Source organism: Vipera berus (assembly GCF_964194415.1).
Source record: "Vipera berus genome assembly, chromosome: Z".
In the NCBI taxonomy this organism is placed as follows: Eukaryota; Metazoa; Chordata; class Lepidosauria; order Squamata; family Viperidae; genus Vipera; species Vipera berus.
The window spans coordinates 124,826,605-124,845,268 of record NC_138205.1 but is presented as its reverse complement, the minus strand read 5'-3'; the positions used below and the strand labels follow the sequence as shown (position 1 = coordinate 124,845,268).

The 18,664-nt window shown below is 42.9% G+C and overlaps 1 protein-coding gene across 2 annotated transcripts in view; it reads right to left on the bottom strand.

Moving 5' to 3' along the window:
- The window catches only part of PRKAG2 (protein kinase AMP-activated non-catalytic subunit gamma 2), a 221,055-nt gene extending 203,450 nt beyond the window's left edge, over nt 1-17,605 (bottom strand). For both annotated transcript variants that reach the window (XM_081343218.1, XM_081343219.1), the window contains exon 1: nt 16,817-17,605. In XM_081343218.1, the coding sequence (XP_081199344.1) occupies nt 16,817-16,915 (99 nt within the window). In that variant the 5' untranslated portion in view covers nt 16,916-17,605. The remainder of the gene's footprint in view (nt 1-16,816) is intronic.
- Between the last annotated feature and the right edge of the window lie 1,059 nt (nt 17,606-18,664).

Below are 18,664 nucleotides of genomic sequence, written 5' to 3'. Positions count from 1 at the left end.
AAACCAGCTTAAATAAAGGCCAATCAGAAGTTAGGGCCTTGGGTTACCACTGAACCCTGAAGTCCAACATTGCCCATTTATCTGGTTCCTTAGATGTCTTCTTGCATTTGGCTTAATGCGATTCTTCTTGTGTTAAATCATTCTACGCCATTTTATGAAAATACTCTGATAATCAACCCACAGTGATCACTCTGCAAGGCAGACAAAAACCACTTTGCAAGTTTTCTGTCTCTTACACAGGCAAAAAATGAGAGATTCCTGTGTTCAGTTGCTTTTAATGATGGATAAGGAGAAGAAGTGGTCAGGATCTCAATACTGCAAAGCACTTTTCATTTGCTTCAAATGAACACTTACTCATATTTAAATAACAGAGTGCAGTTCACAAGCTGCTCATTAAACCGTTTTAATTAGCATGCTAACCCGAAACAGAGATGGCTAGCAACCAAATTAAATGTTTAATTCATACAATTTGAGGAACACATTCAAAGTACACATACCAATGAATCCCCTTTTCTCAGGTTGATTGTAATTTCAAACAGTCACTAAGCAACCGGTTGTAAGTTGAGGATTATCTATAGAGATTTTGTACAATTGTGCACACAGATATTGTGGAGAGAGGGTTTCCTCTCTCCCATCATGACAGAAATGGAAACATACTAATGAAACTAAAATAAGCTAAATTAAAAGCAATGGAGAATAGAAGGATTATTTTTTAACATGGCAACTATGGAAAAATCAAGATGGTAGCCATTGCAATGCAACTGAAGCTCATTTTTATACAGCAATAGCAATAGCACTTAGATTTCTATACTGCACGCAGTGTTTTATAACCCTCTCTAAGTGATTTATAGAGTCAGCACATTGCCCCCAACAATCTGGGTCCTCATTTTACTGACTTCGGAGGGATGGAAGTCTTGCGTAGGTGAGAATCGAACTGCCGAACTGCTGACGGCCAGCAGTCAGCAAAATTAGCCTGCAGTACTGTAATGTATTGGGACCTTACTTGAACTGTTTCACGTGCCTGTTTGAATGCTGCTGAAGGTTGCTCAATTGGTGTGTCTGTGTAACGGTCACAGACTTGCTGTCTCCAAGAAGATCATTGGATGATTTGGGGCGGGAATGGGTTACTTTAAACCTATTGGCCGCCGCCTAGTGGCCAACCCTATAAGTAGCTGCGCAGAAGCCTCTGATTCAGTTCTGTTCCTGTTTGCCTCAATAAAGCAACGTTCCTGTCTGCAACCTCTCATCTCGCTTACTGCCTCCAAAGAACCACTACACAACAAGCACTGCATTCAAACCACTGCCCTAATTTGGGTGGTTTTAAAAAGACACCCAACAGGTCCTGCTTATGCTGTTCCCTGAGACCTTGAAACCTTTTCAGAAGTAGCAGAATAAAGTTCTGGAGAAACAGAACTTTTGATTAAAGGAAAAATGCAATAGTGCTATGTGGAAACCACTTCTGGACTTTGTGCTTGAGGTGGGAAAAAGTGAAATTTTGATTCTGGGCTTTTTGTTGTTAGCTGCGAAGTCGTGTCCAACCCATTGCAACCCTATGGACAATGTTCCTCCTACATATATTTGTTGTTATTGAAATGGCTAGTTTATACTATTTTGTAAAAGTGAAAAGTTGAGGTTTGATGTTGATGTTCTATTTTATTGAACCAAAGGAAGTTGGAAGTCAATGCCTTTTTTTCTTTTTTCCTCTTCCCTTCTCCACTTTTCTCTTCCCCTTTCCCTTCCCTATCCTTCCTACCATTTACTTTTGTATTTTCTTTGTATCGTATATATAAACTAATAAAAATGTATACTGCAAAAAAAATATATGAAAGGCAAGGCTGACTTTAAAAGGTGCTCAGACTCCATATCAAAAATGAGGAAAACTGCCTCTCCAATAATTCTATTGAAGATTATATTATACAGATAAAACTAATACATCTCTATAATATATACATAGGGACGCGATGGCTCAGTGGGTTAGGACGCTGAGCTTGTCGATCAGATGGTTGGCAGTTTGGCGGGTCGAATCCCGAGTGCCGCGTAACAGAGTGAGCGCCTGTTACTCGTCCCAGCTTCTGCCAACCTAGCAGTTCGAAAGCACGTAAAAATGCAAGTAGAAAAATAGGGACCACTACGGTGGGAAGGTAACAGTGTTCCGTGCGCCTTTGGCATCTAGTCATGCTGGCCACATGACCACGGAGACGTCCTCGGACAAGCGCTGGCTCTTCGGCTTTGAAACGGAGATGAGCACCGGCCCCTAGAGTTGGAAACGACTAGCACGCATGTGCGGGGGGACCTTTACCTTTACCTATAGTATATACAAGTACAGGTAGTTCTCAACATTGTTTAGTGACCATTTGAAATTAAAATGGCACTGAAAAAAGTGACTTTTTTTTCAGGTGACCATTGCAGCATTCCTTATGGTCACGTGATCAAAATTCAGTATCTTAGCAACTGCCTTGGGATCATGTGATCAGCGGGAGTCATGTGATCACTTCCCAGCCAGCTTCTGACAAGCAAAGTCAGTGGGGGAAGCCAGATTTGCTTAATGACTACACGATTCACTTAACAATTGCAGCAATTCGCTTAACAACTGTGGCAAAAAAAGTTGTAAAATGGAGCAAAATTCACTTAACAATTTACTTGCTTAGCAACAGAAATGTTGAGCTCAATTTTGGTCATAAATTAAAGATTACCGGTACATTTTAAAGAATATAAAAAACTGCAGAAAAAGTTTTTTTAAGGGAAGGGAAGAAAAACATAGAAGGAAAAAAAACTCCCCCTTAATTTGCAACATGAACAGCTATCTTGAAAAACTGTCAACTGGAAAACCGCCTGGACCAGCCTTTGTTTTAGACTGCAAGGGTCTTCAAACCTGGCCCTTTTATGACTTCTGGACTTCAACTCCCAGAATTCCTCAGCTAGGCATGCTGGCTGAGGAATTCTGGGAGTTGAAGTCCAGAAGTCATAAAAAGGGACAAGTTTGAAGACCCCTGGTTTAGAGGTTTCTGTTTTGGCTTTATGGGCTCAGGAAGGACAAAACTCTTGCAGGGTCTTCTGAAGGCTGCCGAGGGAGCATTCCCACTGAGTAATTATGCAAGAAATTTCCAGGGGCACCAGAAGGAAAATTCAGCAAGTGAGCCACATCTTTTCAGCAGAGAGGAAGACAGAAAATCTCAGATTTTGCCAAGACTTTACAACTGGCAGGGAGGCAAATATACAAGACACACGCGAAGCAGCCACAGGAAGCGTTCATGACTACATGGCAGAGATTGTGCATACAGAAAGAGGAAGGAAGACTGATGCGGTGCACGTGCACAAATACATACACACAGGGTCCCTGACTGAGGGATTTCAAGACATCGACCTTCACTCTGAGAGCTAAAGGCATGGATTAATAGAAGCACCCAACTGGCGCAAGACCAGTTTAAGATACTTAGAAACGATTTGGAAATTATTTCTATTTTTTACAGGCTAATGTTCATTGCAAAATGATTTTTCTTGTTCAGTGTCGCTCAACCCTTGACATTTTTAAGAGGTGCGGAGTTCAACTCCCAGAATTCATACTGGCTGGGGAGTTCTGGGAGCTGACGCATACACCTGTTAGAAATTGTCATGGTGAAGAAATACTGTTTTAGATGCCCACTTGATCTATGATTGTCCTAAACAAAAATTTGGCTCTAGATCCATAGCCAAAAATACGATGGGAGTTAAATGCTGGGAGTCAATCTTCTTGCCTCCATACAGATCTCATCCTGAATTTAGGAGAATAATTTAAAGATAGAAATATTTTTTTGTGCTTCTGTCCTTTTTTTTAAAAAAAAGGAGAAATTGAAAAATTGGCAGGGTATGTAAAAATACCCCAGTGAAATATTTTCTTTAAGAATAACGAATATAATATAAAAAGGCAAGATTCTCATGTATTGCTATCCTTAATATTTCCTGCCCCATGTTTCTAACAGATAATCCTTGATTTACAATCACAAGAGGAGAGGAGAATTTCTGTTCCTAAAGAAGTGAGTTTTTAAGTCAGCCATACCCAATTTTATGAACTTTTTTACCATGGTTGTTAAGCAAATCACTGCAGTGAAATCATGTGGTCATTAAGCAAATCTGGCCTCCTGCATTGACTTTGCTTATCTGAAGCCATCTAGGAAGATCATAAATATTAATAATGTGACCCCAAGAATCATTGCAAATACATGACATTGCCAAGCACCTGAATTTTGATCATGTCACTTTGGGGGATGCTGCAGCGTATGTTAAGTGCAAGCCATAAGGACCCTTTTTTAATACTATTGTAACTTCAAACGGTCACTAACCAAATGGTTAGTGTAAGTTGAGGACTACCTGTATTAACTTATGGGATGAAAATATTTTTTTGTCTAAAAAATAAAATCCTGGCAGTTGCTGTGTAACCAAAGTGGTGCAGCGCAATTTTGCAGTGCAAATGAATTTCTGCCCCTAATGAAAATGACAGGAGAATGAAATTTCTGCCAATTTCACCCCAAAACGAAGCCAGATCTGCTGTGGGGGACATCTGTTGGCAGATCTGCTCTCGATTTGGCTTCAAAGGACAAAGAAGTACAAAGAGTGACAAAATAAACTTTTTAAAAACATTTTAAAATAAATTCAATCAGTAAACATAATTATTGTCGGACTAAATTTTACTTTTGCACTGAGTAAATATACCATTCATGATAACTGCACCAATAAACCATGTTCCTAAAATAGCTGAATAGATTTAAATCAGGGAGGAGGTTGCTACGTGAATGGAAATTGAATATATTTTTATTACTGCCACCTAAATCCCCAACGAACCAGAAAATGGTCTTTTTTCCCTACGTAGCTTCAAAGGTTCTTCAGTGCTTATATTTCTACCATCCCAACCCTGCACTGTAATTTCACTATGAGAGTTGGTAAATCATGCAATTTCCAGTCCATATTATAAAATCTAGTTACTCTGATTGATCCAAATCAGCAGGACAAATTGATTTTTTCTTCCAATGTGGCTGAACTACAAGACCCAGCCTTTCTCAAGACTGGCTAGGCTGGGAGGAACTTTTAGTGGTTAAAGTTCATCAACAGCTGGATCCCACCTCTGGAAGTGATTCCCTGTACAGATAGTCCTCGATTTACAACCATTTGTTTAACACCTGTGTTCAAAGTTATGACGGCCTTGGGAAAAGTGATTGTACTTGTACTTACAAATATGATTGCAGTGCTTGGCAACAGACTCACATTTACAACCATCAGCAGCATGCTGTAGTCCCATGATCACGATTTGCAACCTTTTTTTACCTATTTCGGGGGGGGGGGAAGCTCATTGCGGAAGCTGAATTCACTTCACCACATGATTCGCTTATTATAAAATGTCTGACTCAACTTACAATCACAACGGAAGAAATTCCAGTCCCAACCATGGTCATAAGAACCAAGGCAATCTATATGCTAAAACAACTGCATCCATGGTTAGGCAAGGAGGTCTTAATGATAAAAGCAATGTTGCATCCGTAGAATGCAAGCTTTGTGTCTTTTGTATACAACTGTGATCTCCCACCTGCTATCATAATAATTATTTGTATTGTCATTGTTTATTATAATACTTATTATAATTATACTTATTAGAAATGTCTGCTGCCTTGAGTTGTTTACAAAGATAATAAAGGCAGGATATTAAATAAATAAATAAAAAGGGTGAAGCTTGTGTTGCAACAACACAAACACTGCTTTTATCATTTTGATGACATACTGTATCCGGCAGATGGTAGCAATCCTATTATTAATATTATCCAACCAAAATCCATAGATCAGAACATTGGAATTGGAAGATTGGTTTTCAAACTCTGGCCCAGCCCTGGAGATCCTCTTAAGATCCTTTCCCAGTTTCAATTTGGTTAAAAACAAAATATCCCATTAAATGGTTCTAAACACCTTAATTAAGTACCTTACTGTCCAATGAATGATGCTCCATCTGGCAAAGCAGAGATCCTGAAGACATTTACCCAATTTTCCACTATTAACAGGCATCCGCTGGACAAACTGGAATCAATCTGTCTGTGGAATTTCTCCGGTGAGTCACCCTAATGCAGGTTAGTCAGTCCCCATCCTGACCTTGTCCTTCATGCAGCAAAATCCACTCATTTTTTGGCTGGCCTTTTCCCAATGCAGTAGCTAAGCTTAAGGTAATTAGTAAGCCCACTCTAAATGCTTTCTTCCCTGGTGTGTTGGTGAATAAACCACATTTCAAATGCCTACCTAAGGTACAAACTCCACTAACCCACTGTTAAACCAACACAGAAAGAAACTGGGCTTGAATAACATGTTTAATTTGGTTAGCCATCACCTTGGTCATCATTTTTTTAGTTTGGGATCTGGACACACACATTTATGCTGATTAGGGTAGTGCTTCTCAAGTAGACAATTTAAAGATGCCTGGACTTTGATTCCCAGAATTCCCCAGCCAGCCCTACTGGCTGGGGTATTCTGCGAGTTGAAATCCACCCATTTGCAAGTTGCCAAGATCAAGAATATTGTTAGTGTTTCTGTTATGTATTGGACTCAGTTGTAATACCACAAATGGACCGGCATTCATGAAAAAAGCTTCCAGGACTTAAAGGCACTCTTGTCAGATAAATCCACTGTAACTCATTTTAGAGAGTCTAAACCAGTCTGTTTATTATGTGATGCATCTCCTTATGGGGTGGGGGCAGTTTTGAGTCATTTAGAAAAGAATGGAACACAAGTCCCTATTGCATTTTATTCAAGGACACTGTCCTCTGCTGAGTGTAACTACACTCAAATTGACAAAGAGGCCCTAGCCATTTTTGCTGGAATAAAAAAATTCCATGACTATTTATATGGCAGGGACTTCACAGTCTTTACAGACCACAAACCTCTGCTGGGACTTTTCACAACAGACAAACAAACGCCCCACATACTTTCCCCAAGAATGCTGAGATGGTCTATTTTCTTATCTGCATACACTTTTAAATTGGTTCACAAACCTGGTATAAACAAATGGGCCGTGCTAATGGCCTCAGCAGACTCCCACTGCCACTAATGGAACCAGAGCCGGACCCGGCCCCTGCAGCCAGAATTCCCTCCATACAGGACCTGCCTGAATTTCCCCTCCATGCTGGGGACATAGCTGCAGAAACAGGTACAGATAGAACACTTGTAACAATCATATCATATGTCAGTCACATGACTAAACTGATTTTATAACCTTTTTGTGACAATCATTGTGAATGCAACAATTGGTAAGTGAACCATTGTTCACTGTGGTGCGATTTTGCTGGAAACTCAAAATAAACAACTCCTAATCAAATGAACTGAGACAAGACTTTTGACATGGAGCATTTATAAGACTCCAAGAGATCTGAGGGCAGAATATTAATACTTTTCCTCTCAGCATCTTCTGTCAATGAATTCTATTCCACTATTTATCAAATGAAACCCAGTGATGTGTCCAATGCACCAAGCCCAGAAATTCCTGCTCAGCTCTCTTGCCTTTTAAAAATACTAAGTTACTAGTCCACGAGATTGCAGGTACTGTAAAGGAGGAATAGTACAAACTTCCTTCGTCAAGTATGACTGCTGGAGGAATGAGACCCCAAAATCATAATATAGCACAGGGCAGCTGACTTTGTCAGGTTTACATAAGGACATGAAGGCCTTATGTAAGCAGTCTGCAAGATGCAATTCCAAGGGACTAGTGTTGAATATTTTCCTTTCTCACCTTCTGGACCAATTCAAATAGTGTAAAGGTAAAGGTTCCCCCACACATGCATGCTAGTCGTTTCCAACTGTAGGGGCCGGTGCTCATTTCCGTTTCAAAGCCGAAGAGCCAGCACTTGTCCGAGGACGTCTCCGTGGTCATGTGGCCAGCATGACTAGACGCCAAAGGCGCACGGAACGCTGTTACCTTCCCACCGTAGTGGTCCCTATTTTTCTACTTGCATTTTTACGTGCTTTCAAACTGCTAGGTTGGCAGAAGCTGGGACGCGTAACAGGCGCTCACTCTGCTACGCAGCACTTGGGATTCAACCCGCCAAACTGCCGGATCTTCTGATCGACAAGCTCAGCGTCCCACTGAGCCAGCACGTCCCTGTCTCAAATAGTGTAGACAGAGATAAAGAAAAGATTTTTCCTAGTTAATGGACTCCTCCTCCAAATATGTATTATATAAATCTTGGGGTTTCCTGCAATTTTACCCTGATCAGAAGAAGGAGAGGGACTTATTTTAAAAGAATGCAAAAGTGAATGTAATGGAAGATGAGAATGATCTTGGGAGACAGAATCAAGTTTCCTGCCTGAGCAGTGGGTTGGACTAGATGACCTCCAAGGTCCCTTCCAACTCTGTTATTCTGTTACATTAGACAATGGTCAGACAAGCAGCACCTGAACCTGCAATGAGACTATAGCAAACGTCTCTTGAATTATTTTCAAACGTTTCCCAACATTTTGTCCATCAACATCTTTGTTTATGTGTCCATAGTTCAGTATAATGTTTGAAAGAAATTAAGCCACGTCTTTTGTCTAGCTGCGCCTCCAATTTTTACAAATAAAAAACAACTCTATTACATAAGGAGTTCTTTAAAAAGAATAAGCTAAAATGAGAGCTACCTTTAATTGTTTCACGTTTGGGCTGGATACTTATAAAAAGAATAAAAGCAAGAATAGTGAAAAGCCAGTTTGATGTACTGATTAAAGCACCAGGCTAGAAACCAGGAGATAAAGAGTTCTAGTCCAGGAAAATCGAGTAAGTGATTTTAGGCCAATCACCAGGAAACAGTTAAGTTCTAGCCAGTTGAGTGACCTTGGCTCAGGCACTTTTTCTCAGCCCAACCCACCACACAGGGTTGTTGTTGTTGTGGAGAAAATAGGAGGAAGAAGGCATTTTGGGACGGTCTTTGTCGCCTTCAGTTATTTAAAAAATAATAAAAGTAAGATTTTTTTAAAAAATCTAAAACAAAAAGCCTTCTTGAAAACTGGGCATTCCTACCCCCTGTTCAATTGAACTTTCTAGTTCTCAACATCCTGGTTAAAATAAGGAAAGGAAATTTTTTACTGGTGACAAAACACTTTCCTTGCTCTGACTGAGATGTTGCAATTTTATTCTAGCTCCCATCAGTAGCCTTGCTGAAGGGAACAGCTATTGACTAATTTATTGCACAATCAGGCAACAACTGCAAACAGCCATCTGGCTTCAAACTCCTTATCTCTTTTTATTTATGTTTCTTTGGATCTCCATCACAGAGTAAACAGGGCAGACTTTCAGCGCATACTTTAAAAAGGTTTGGCTTAATGCGTTCCACCTGAAGCTTCTCAACCTTTGCATAGATTTGGCTCTTAAAATGAGTTGCCCATCTCCTACAGAAGTCTTTCTAAGCAACTTGAGGGTTTTTTTTCCACTTCATTTCCTTTATTTTTATTTTTAACATCACAAACTCTGAACCTCTGGCATGAGGCTCCCACATCACATAAATTCATGGTTTGCTTGACTGTTATTTCCCAGATAAACCTCAAGTGACTGGATTCTCAAACCATGGATGGTAAATTGAAAGGCCTGACTTGCTACAGCCTGTTGAAAACACCTTCTATCAAACTGGTTGATAAATAAATAAACCTTTATTGTCAAAGTACAACATGTGTACATTGAGATTAGCTGAGCCTCCCCCCCCTGCTCTCTCCCCCCAACACACAGTGACAACAAACCCTCCATCCTACCACAGCATGTGAACCAATACACCACACACCCGCCTCCCAAGTCAATTTAACAGATAATAAGAGAGATAGGGCATCAGTTACATCTGAGCTTGCACTATTGCCATCAATTTATTTGTAAAATAATATTAGAGATATAAATGGTGCTGTTGCATTAAAACCTCAGTTTACAAATAGTCCTCGATTTACAAACATAATTGAGTCTGGAAAATAGGATTGCAAGTAATGGCAACAGTAAAGTGAGTAGCTGGTCACCATTAACCAGACCCATTTTTACAATGTTTTTATGCTGCAGTCGTTAAGCAAACATTGTAGTCATTAAGTGGACACCACAATTGTAAAGCTAAGTGAAAGCTGCAACAGAGAAATCCTATGTCTGTTAAATGGGGTTTGTCTATTATATTACAATTTTTTCTAGATTCTGAGTACATTTCAATTAACCCTGCCTGTAATTTAGCAATCCACGCAGAGCTAGCTATCGTGAGCAATGTTTTTCACTTAGTGGTATGAGTCAATGCAGCCAATTGTGATTCATTTGACAAACCATATTTCAACAAGCTATGGCAATGGATGAACCCAATCATGGGAGATAATTTATTAGAAGGGGGAAAAAGAGGAAACCAGCTAAATCTATCAAACTCAGGCTGCCTCTAGCAAGCCAGAAATACGTATCTCCTAAGTCCCCAATATCTCTTCTTTGCACATACTTCCTAAACTTTTATCTGCAACACCCATCACTGATTTAATAAATTTGAGGCAAAGAGGATTGTCTCTGCATTTAACAAACAAGCCCCTGCTCCATGAAGAAGCACACACCCAGTGTGCAAAAAGAGAGTGCCGCACTCAGATAATACTTCCCCTTTTCCACGAAATCTGTTGTTATTCTTCAGTTACAGGAACCACGTGGACTGTCCAAGGGCTATACATCACTCTCAGCCCCACCACAATTACTACTCCAACTTGCCAGTGGCCTTTTTAAAAGAAATCCTCTCTACTTGCAAACAAGGCACCGTGCCACTAAGCGGAATATAATCCCCGCAACCTAATTCAAGCCAATCTTAAAAGTATTTCATCAAAAATAAGATGTTGGGTTTTTTTAGGCCTTCTGGATCACTGTTTTTCAAACTTGGCAATTTCCAAGCTATGCTGGGGAACTCTGGAAGCTGAAGTCCACCCATCTTAAAGTTGCCAAGTTTGAAAAACATTTATCTAGACCAGGGGTAGGCAACCTTGGCTCTTTTATGACTCATGGACTTCAACTCCCAGAATTCCTGAGCCAGCATGGCTCAGCTTGGAAACCTCTCGCTTTTCCCTCAGCATGGCTGGCTCAAGAATTCTGGGAGTTGAAGTCCACGAGTCATAAAAGAGCCAAGGTTGTCTACCCCTGATCTAGACCTAGATTCTAACTTGGAGGCACATTTTGCTGTGTGCCAAGGAAGTAGTTTTAGATACAGATAATTCTAAACTTGCAACCACTTCATTTAGCGGCTATTTGAAAGTTACAATGGCACTGAAAAAAGTGACCTACTGTACTACCAGTCCTCACACCTATGGCTGTCACAGAATCGCATGGCTAAGTGATCAAAATTTAAGAACTTGGCAACTGGTATATATTTAGATGATTGTAGCATCCCAGGATCACATTATTTATTTATTTATTTATTTAATAATATTTCTATACCGCCCTTCTCCCGAAGGACTCAGGGCGGTGAACAGGGCAAGAATAAAAATACAAACTACAAAAGTTAAAAATAGATTAAATAAATGCCCACATACTAAAATACATCCATAAAACCTAGTAAAATAAAAATAGCAGACCCCCCCCAATCCCCTCATCAGGCCAGGCCAGCTTGTTCAAAAAAGTATGTTTTTAGCTCGCGGCGAAAGGAGCGAAGGTCGGGCGCCGTCCGGAGCTCAACCGGTAGCTGGTTCCATAGCTCCGGAGCGCCCACAGAGAAGGATCTCCCCCTGGGGGCCACCAGTCGACATTCTCTGACCGGTGGCACCCTGAGGAGGCCCTCTCTGTGGGAACGCACAGGGCGGAGGGAAGTCGATGCCGGCAGCAGGTGTTCCCTCAGGTACTCCGGACCCCTGCCATGTAGGGCTTTGAATACCATTACTAGTACCTTGAATCTCACCCGGAAGAAGCAGACAATGGGGAAAGTCAGATTCACCTAAGGATGATTTACTTAACAACTGCATTTTTGCTTAACAACTGTGGCAAAAAGGTCATAAATTCAGGTGTGACTCATTTAACTACTGTCTTTCTTAGAAACAGATTCTGGTCATAAACTGAGGCCCACCTGTTCTGTAATGTAATACAGATTACATGTAAAGTAATATAGTTTCTAGTAAACAAGGATAAGATGTAAGACTGTGCCAGTGTTAACACTGAGTAGTTCATTCTTAAAAGCGTCTTCCAGGCCCTAAGCTGGCTAACCAATCAATGCTTTCCAGAAGTATAAATTTTTCCATCACAGCCAACAATCATGTTCACTCAGACATGAGTTGTATTTTAACTCATTGGGAACCAATCTGGTTGAGGAGGGTTTGAGATGGATGGATCCATATTCTGGTGATAGAGCAAATTTTATGCCTTCAATACCATTTCTCAAATTGCAACTAGGGCAGATCAGGAATTATTAAGGATTTTTTTTTTAGGCCTTCTCTTCGACTTTCAAAGTATGTTTACATTCTGCAGGGATTATAATCTGAGTGGATAACCACACTTGATCAATAGGCCAAGTCAATAAAGTGATGGATACAGAATAAGAGTATAAATCAGGAATGTCCAACATTGGCAATTTTAAGACTTGTATGGCTGGTGGGGAATTCTGGGAATTGAAGTCCACAAGTGTTAAAGTTGCAAAGAACATTATCATCAGAGTTGGAAGGGACCTTGGAGGCCTTCTAGTTCAAATCCCTGCTCTAGCAGGAGACCCTAACCCATTCCAGGCAAGTGGCTATCCAGTTTCTTCTTAAAAGCCTCCCGTGTTGGAGCACCCAGAACTTTTGAAGGCAAGCTGTTCCACTGGTTGATTGTTCTCACTGTTAAGAAAGTTCTGTTTAGTAGTGAGGATAGCAGAAAAGATCATTGACAGTCCACTCCCTTCCATCCAGGACATAGCATACAAGTGATGCTTGAGCAGGGTCCGCAAGATTGTCTGGGACACTACCCATCCTCTCCACAACCTGTTTTCCTAGTTACCTTCTGGGAGGAGGGGGCTCTGTGGTATCCAAAGCAGAACAGCTAGATTCAGTCACAGCTTTATTCCATACAGTATTACCCTTGTGAACTCTAAAGCTTCCTCCTTCCGTTACGTATTTAAGATGGACAGTGATTAATATTTACATGTTATTTATATGTAAGGGTGTAGGTTTATACATATTTTGTATAGAGCATGTTTAAAAAGTGTGTTATGTATGTGTACCTTTGACAGCAAGCAACTAAATTTCATTTTTAATGTGTGCCAATGTGCCCACAATAAAAAAAATGACAATAAAGGTTATCTATCTATCTATCTATCTATCTATCTATCCATCTATCTAGTTCTAGGTTCGTTCTTTCTTTGATTAGTTTCCATCCGTTGCTTCTTGTCCTGCCTTCAGGTGCTTTGGAGAATAGCTTGACTGCCTCTTCTTTGTGGCAGGCCCTGAGATATTGGAACACTGCTATCATGTCACCTCTAGTCCTTCTTTTTAATAGACTTCTTGGACAAACTTTAAAGCATGCCTGACTGATACACGACTTGTCACCGTTCACTTTTGCCAATGGATAGACAAGCTTTCACTTCCCCAAAATTATGTAACAGCATACCAGAAGTACATGTTAATCTCCACTGCCATAATGTGCATAGTTTCTGCCAATACTTTTCTCACTGAATCATGTGGCAATAGTTGAATATCAAGAAAGGGGAATTGCTCTGAACAGATTCACAGAAGCACCCCCAGCCCACTCAAAAAAAAAAAGCATGTGGGTGAGAAACATTAAATCTGGAGATGAGTTTGTGCCCTCCAATTATTTGGAAAGGTTACAGCAAGTGCCGTGACCAAAGGATGACTGGGATAGAAAATGGCTTATCCTATCCTGCTGGTATTTAAACAGAGGGGGATGTTGAACTCTTATGATAGCTATAACTAAATTCCACGCTCTGGATTTGGCCCTGAGTGAAGAGTTGGTGTAGATGACCTTCAAGCTCCCTTCCACTTTCATTGCCTCTCTACTATACAGGATATGGAAATGGTCCCCCTTACATTATAACCTGAACCCTGAAAATGGCTATTTTTCTAACTCTGGCCACAAGGGGTCACTCTGATGGTCCATCACTGAACAATTGATGGTTCAGATGTTCAACTAAGATGGGCAAAAGAAACCCAGATTCAAATTCCCAAATGGCTGAATGAATCTATTGCAGCCTATCAATTTCAGAGCCAAAATGGTCCCACATACTTGAGGATAAAATGAAGACACACCCAGGTAAGTTCCCTTGGGCCCCCATAGGAAAAAAGTGATCTAAACTGAATGAAGGATAATGAAGATGATAAATTGTCTCTTGACTAACAAGCCTAGAACACAGTTAGTCCTCAACTCACAACCACAATAGGGACCAAAATTTCTGTTGCTAAGCAAGGTGGTTGTTATATGAGTAACAGCCAATTTTACCTTTTTTGTGACAGTTGTTAAACGAATCACTGCAGCTGGTATGTGAATCCCATGGTTGTTAAGTGAATCTAACTTCCTCCATTGACTTTGTCGGAAGCCGGCTGGTTGCCACTGGTGCCAAAGATGCTGTGACTGTGAGAGTGTAAGCCCCTTTTTTCATTGCCTTTGTTACTTCAAACAGTCGCTAAACAAATGATTGTAAGTTGAGGCCTACCTGGAGAAAAGTCCCTAAAAGAAGGTCTACTACCCATTTTTCCTGCTTATTTTCATATCTACCAACAAACAGTTCAGACCGGGGAGAGCTTTGCAATCTGAAATGTCCATTAGCTTCACTCCATGTACTGTCACTTCTTCCATTAGGCCAGAGATGGGCAGCTAAGGCAAATTTATGATCTATGGACTTCAACTCCCAGAATTCCCAGGATGGCTCAGCTCCCATGCTGGCACAGAGATTCTGGGAGTTGAAGTCCACAGGTCCTACAGTTGCCATAGTTACCTACTCCTGCCTTAGGGTCTTCGGTGTGCGTTCATCTGTTAGAGATCCTAGATCTGGGGTGGAGAACTATGGCCCCTTTATGACCTTTGGACCAACTCCCAGAATTCCTGAGCCAGCCATGCTCAGAATTCTGGGAGTTGAAGTCCACAGGTCATAAAGGGGCCATAGTTCCCCATCCTATCCTTAATGAACCCATTCTTATGGTCCAGCTGTCCTTCAACCACCTACCGGTATGCAATCCAGGGATTCGAATCCATTTGAGCATGTTTTGATCTGATCCTCAAGATTTGATTGTACCATGGAAGAAACAGCAAACTACAGGATATTTGATTCTGCTTTACAACATGCAAAGAGAAAGAAGAGCGCTTGTAGGGTTAACACCTTCAGATTTCTTTACCAAGCAAGTCTTTTGAAGGCTTTTAAAGACCCCTTTAAATTTTTAAAGGCCACGGCAGGCTTTGCGTACCAGGAGATGAAAAGGTAGACTTTGCAAAAAGCTCAAACATTCCCAAAGGGCACCCTAGTTTGCAAACAGGTTGCACGGTAGGCACCTACAAGATATAAAAGTTGCTAATTCCTAGCTTACTATCCAAAACTAAGAATATGTTTTAAAGTTTTTTTTTCCTTGTCTTGTAGGCACTTCCCTCTTACTGCCCATTTTAAAAGTATTTCTGAATCCCTCCTACTGGGGTTGTATGAATGTCAAAGCACTCTCCAGGGTAAACAGCAGGAAGAAAAACAGCATTTTAATGTTTAATTCAACTGAGTGAGGTCATCATTAGATGTGTGTAATCAGGTTAAAAAGTGGTTTAAATATGTGTGGAACTCTGTATCTATCTGTGTTTCTATACTGTGTCCACGTGTATGCATGCTTACGAGTATGTGAGTGAATGGGTGTCATAAGACTTAAAGGGGGTCAAATTTCCCAGTCCTACAAGGCCAAACCATCTTTCTGGGGTACTGAGAGCTCCAACTTTATGGAAACTGATCTAGGACCTGGAAGGGGCACTGCAAGGTCATCAAGACCACCCTCACCACTCAACAGCAGATTCAATCAACTTGAACTGCTGACGGATTTTGCTCCTGAGTAATGGCAGTGCACTTGAAGAATGAATTACAGGTTGTCCTCAGCTTATGACCACCAAAATTACCATTGCTAATCAAGGCAGTTTTTAACACTTTTTGTCCCATGTTACGACCTTTCTTGCCAGAGTTGTTAACTGAATAACTGCAGTGGCTAAGTGAATCATATGGTCATTAAGCGAATCTGGCTTCCCCATAGAGTTTGCTTGTCAGAAGGTTACAAAAGGCAATCACATGACTCAGGGACACCAGAATCCGTTATAAATAGGAGTCAATTGCTAAACTTGATTGTGGGGATGCTGCAACAGTCGTAAGCGTGAAAATGGGTCAAGTCACTTTTTTTTACTGCTATTGTAATTTTGAATGGTCGTTAAAGGAATTGTTGTAAGTCGAAGACAAAGAGAAGCAAAACAATTAGAAAAAGGCTTCTTCCAAAACATGCCAGCTCCGTGGATCCCTTGCCTTGCTCTCACACTTTTTCCCTCTCTTCCCCCACCAACGTGTCCCCCCCCCCACCCCAATGGCGCTGTTAAGTGACAGGCTTGTGCACATTCCTTTCTGCCCCACCCCCAACCTGTTGCTGCTGCTGCCAAAAAAAAAAACAACAGATTTCTCGCTGCACTCTGCACAGGAGATCAGGAAGCATTCAAAACAACAACTCCCAACTTCTTGCCGACCGGCTCTGGGCAAAGCAGGGCTGCGTTCCCACCACTCACCAGCAACTAGCCAATCAGATTTAGCCTGCGGTCTGCGCAGAGCCCTTTGCGGATCTGAACATCGTGAGAACGGAGTAAACGGAGAACAGTAGCTAACCCTGTCCGGTGAACACAGCCAGCAAGCAGACTTACGGGGATGTGAACGCGCAACATGCGTCTCTTCTGGCCAGCGTCCTTCTTCTTAGCAGACGAGGCATCCTTCTTCTTGGCGTCCATGGCCGTACTTCCCATCGCAGGGATGCGAACAGAGGCTGTCAGCCAGCTGCCTACGGCCAGTTCCACTCGCCTGCAAAAGCTCGGACCCTCGAGTTGGAGAGCCGTGGGGATGTAAGCAGAAAGCTATCAAAAGACGGCGGAAGTTTGTTGGCCGCTGCTCGGCCTTCGGAGGCCAAAAGATGGGTCAGAGAAGAGGCCAACGGAGCCTCGGCTCATCGCCCGCCAGCTGGACCACCGGATGCCGTGGCGGGACGAACGCGATCCCAATGGCGGGACACCGAGGTTGCTGCACAGCCAGAATCCGCCACAATTTCCCGGAACGCTACTAAAGTTTCCAGACAGGCATCTTCCTGGAGTCGGCGCGCGCGCAAGGAAAGCGCCTCGTGCAAAGGGGCTGCAAAGAGGGCGTGCAAACGCAGCCAGAGCCCCCGCAGGGCCAGGCTGCAAATCGCGCGCCCCCTTTCTTCAGCGGGCGCGGGGCAAGGGCGTTGCAATCCTCCTTGAGACGTCGGCTGATTCCCGGGCGAGCGGGTGCAGCTGGCAGGCAGCCGCGGGAGGGAACGCGAGGAGGCTCAGCGGCTGCACCAGCCGCTCTCGGGCGTGCAAGAGGCGAATCTGACAGACGCCACGGCACAAACAAGAGGAAAAGAAACGAGGGGGAAAGCGAGGAAACCCTGCCCAGAGAGGGAGGTGCAAACCTGTGTGTGTGTGTAAATATATTCCTCGCCGCCGAGGAGGCGGAGAGGCAGCTAACAGGAAGTGCACGCTCATAAAAGGCAACTTTCTCCCGGCCAGCCCTGTCACAACGCGCGCACACGTCCCTCGCCGCCTTCCGCGCCTCTCCCTTGCGGCCAAGGCCGCCGGAGACCTCCGCGAAGCTCCGCAGAGCAGCCACTTGAAGGACGCCCTTCGGCCGCCCCAGCCTCTGCGCTGTCCGGCCTATCTCCCTGGTACTGCCCGACGGCGGGGCCAGATCTGCAAGGAATCCACCGGAGGTGCTGGGCAGGCGATGTACCCAGCGCTCTCCCCAATTCCTCCGCAGACCTCTGGACTGGGCACGGGTGGGTGACTTGCGAGGACGAAGCCACGCTTGTCCCCCCCCCCGCCCCTCATGGTTGGTCTGGAACAGGGAACTCGCGGCGGAGGGCGCGCAGCCGCCAGACACGCCTGCCCGCTGCGCAGCTGGCACAGGATCTGCGGGAGGCGCCCGCGGCCAAAGGTGCCGAGACTGCAGCGGCCTGAATGCTCCCGCGCGTGTTTTTTTTCCCCAAGGGAGGATATTGCGATTTTTGTGGCTCTCTTGAAAAGAAGAGCGTTGGTTTCCCTTTAAACAGATGCTCACAGACGATGCCCTTTTCCTCCTCATTATTTAAGGGAGGTATTTATTTTTGGCCACTCAAAACGCTGTTAGTCGCTGATAACCTGGTCATCTCAGCGTTTGGAGTGCTGCAATGGGACTATCCGTTTAAAAGTATGCAGAGTATACAGCTAGCATGAAATGCAGCAGAGCACAAAGTTTTAGGGGGCCCTAGGGTGGCTCACATAAGCCACTCTTGTCTGACCTGCATTTTTACCAGTTTGCTTTCAAGCCCAGTTTGAGGTGTTGGTTCTTATCTTTAAAACCTTTCATGCTTGGGTCTAGGACAGGGGTAGGCAACCTTGGCTTTTATGACTGGTGGACTTCAACTCCCAGAATTCCTGAGCCAGCCATGCTGAGGGGAAAGGGAGAAGTTTCCAAGCTGAGCCATGCTGGCTCAGGAATTC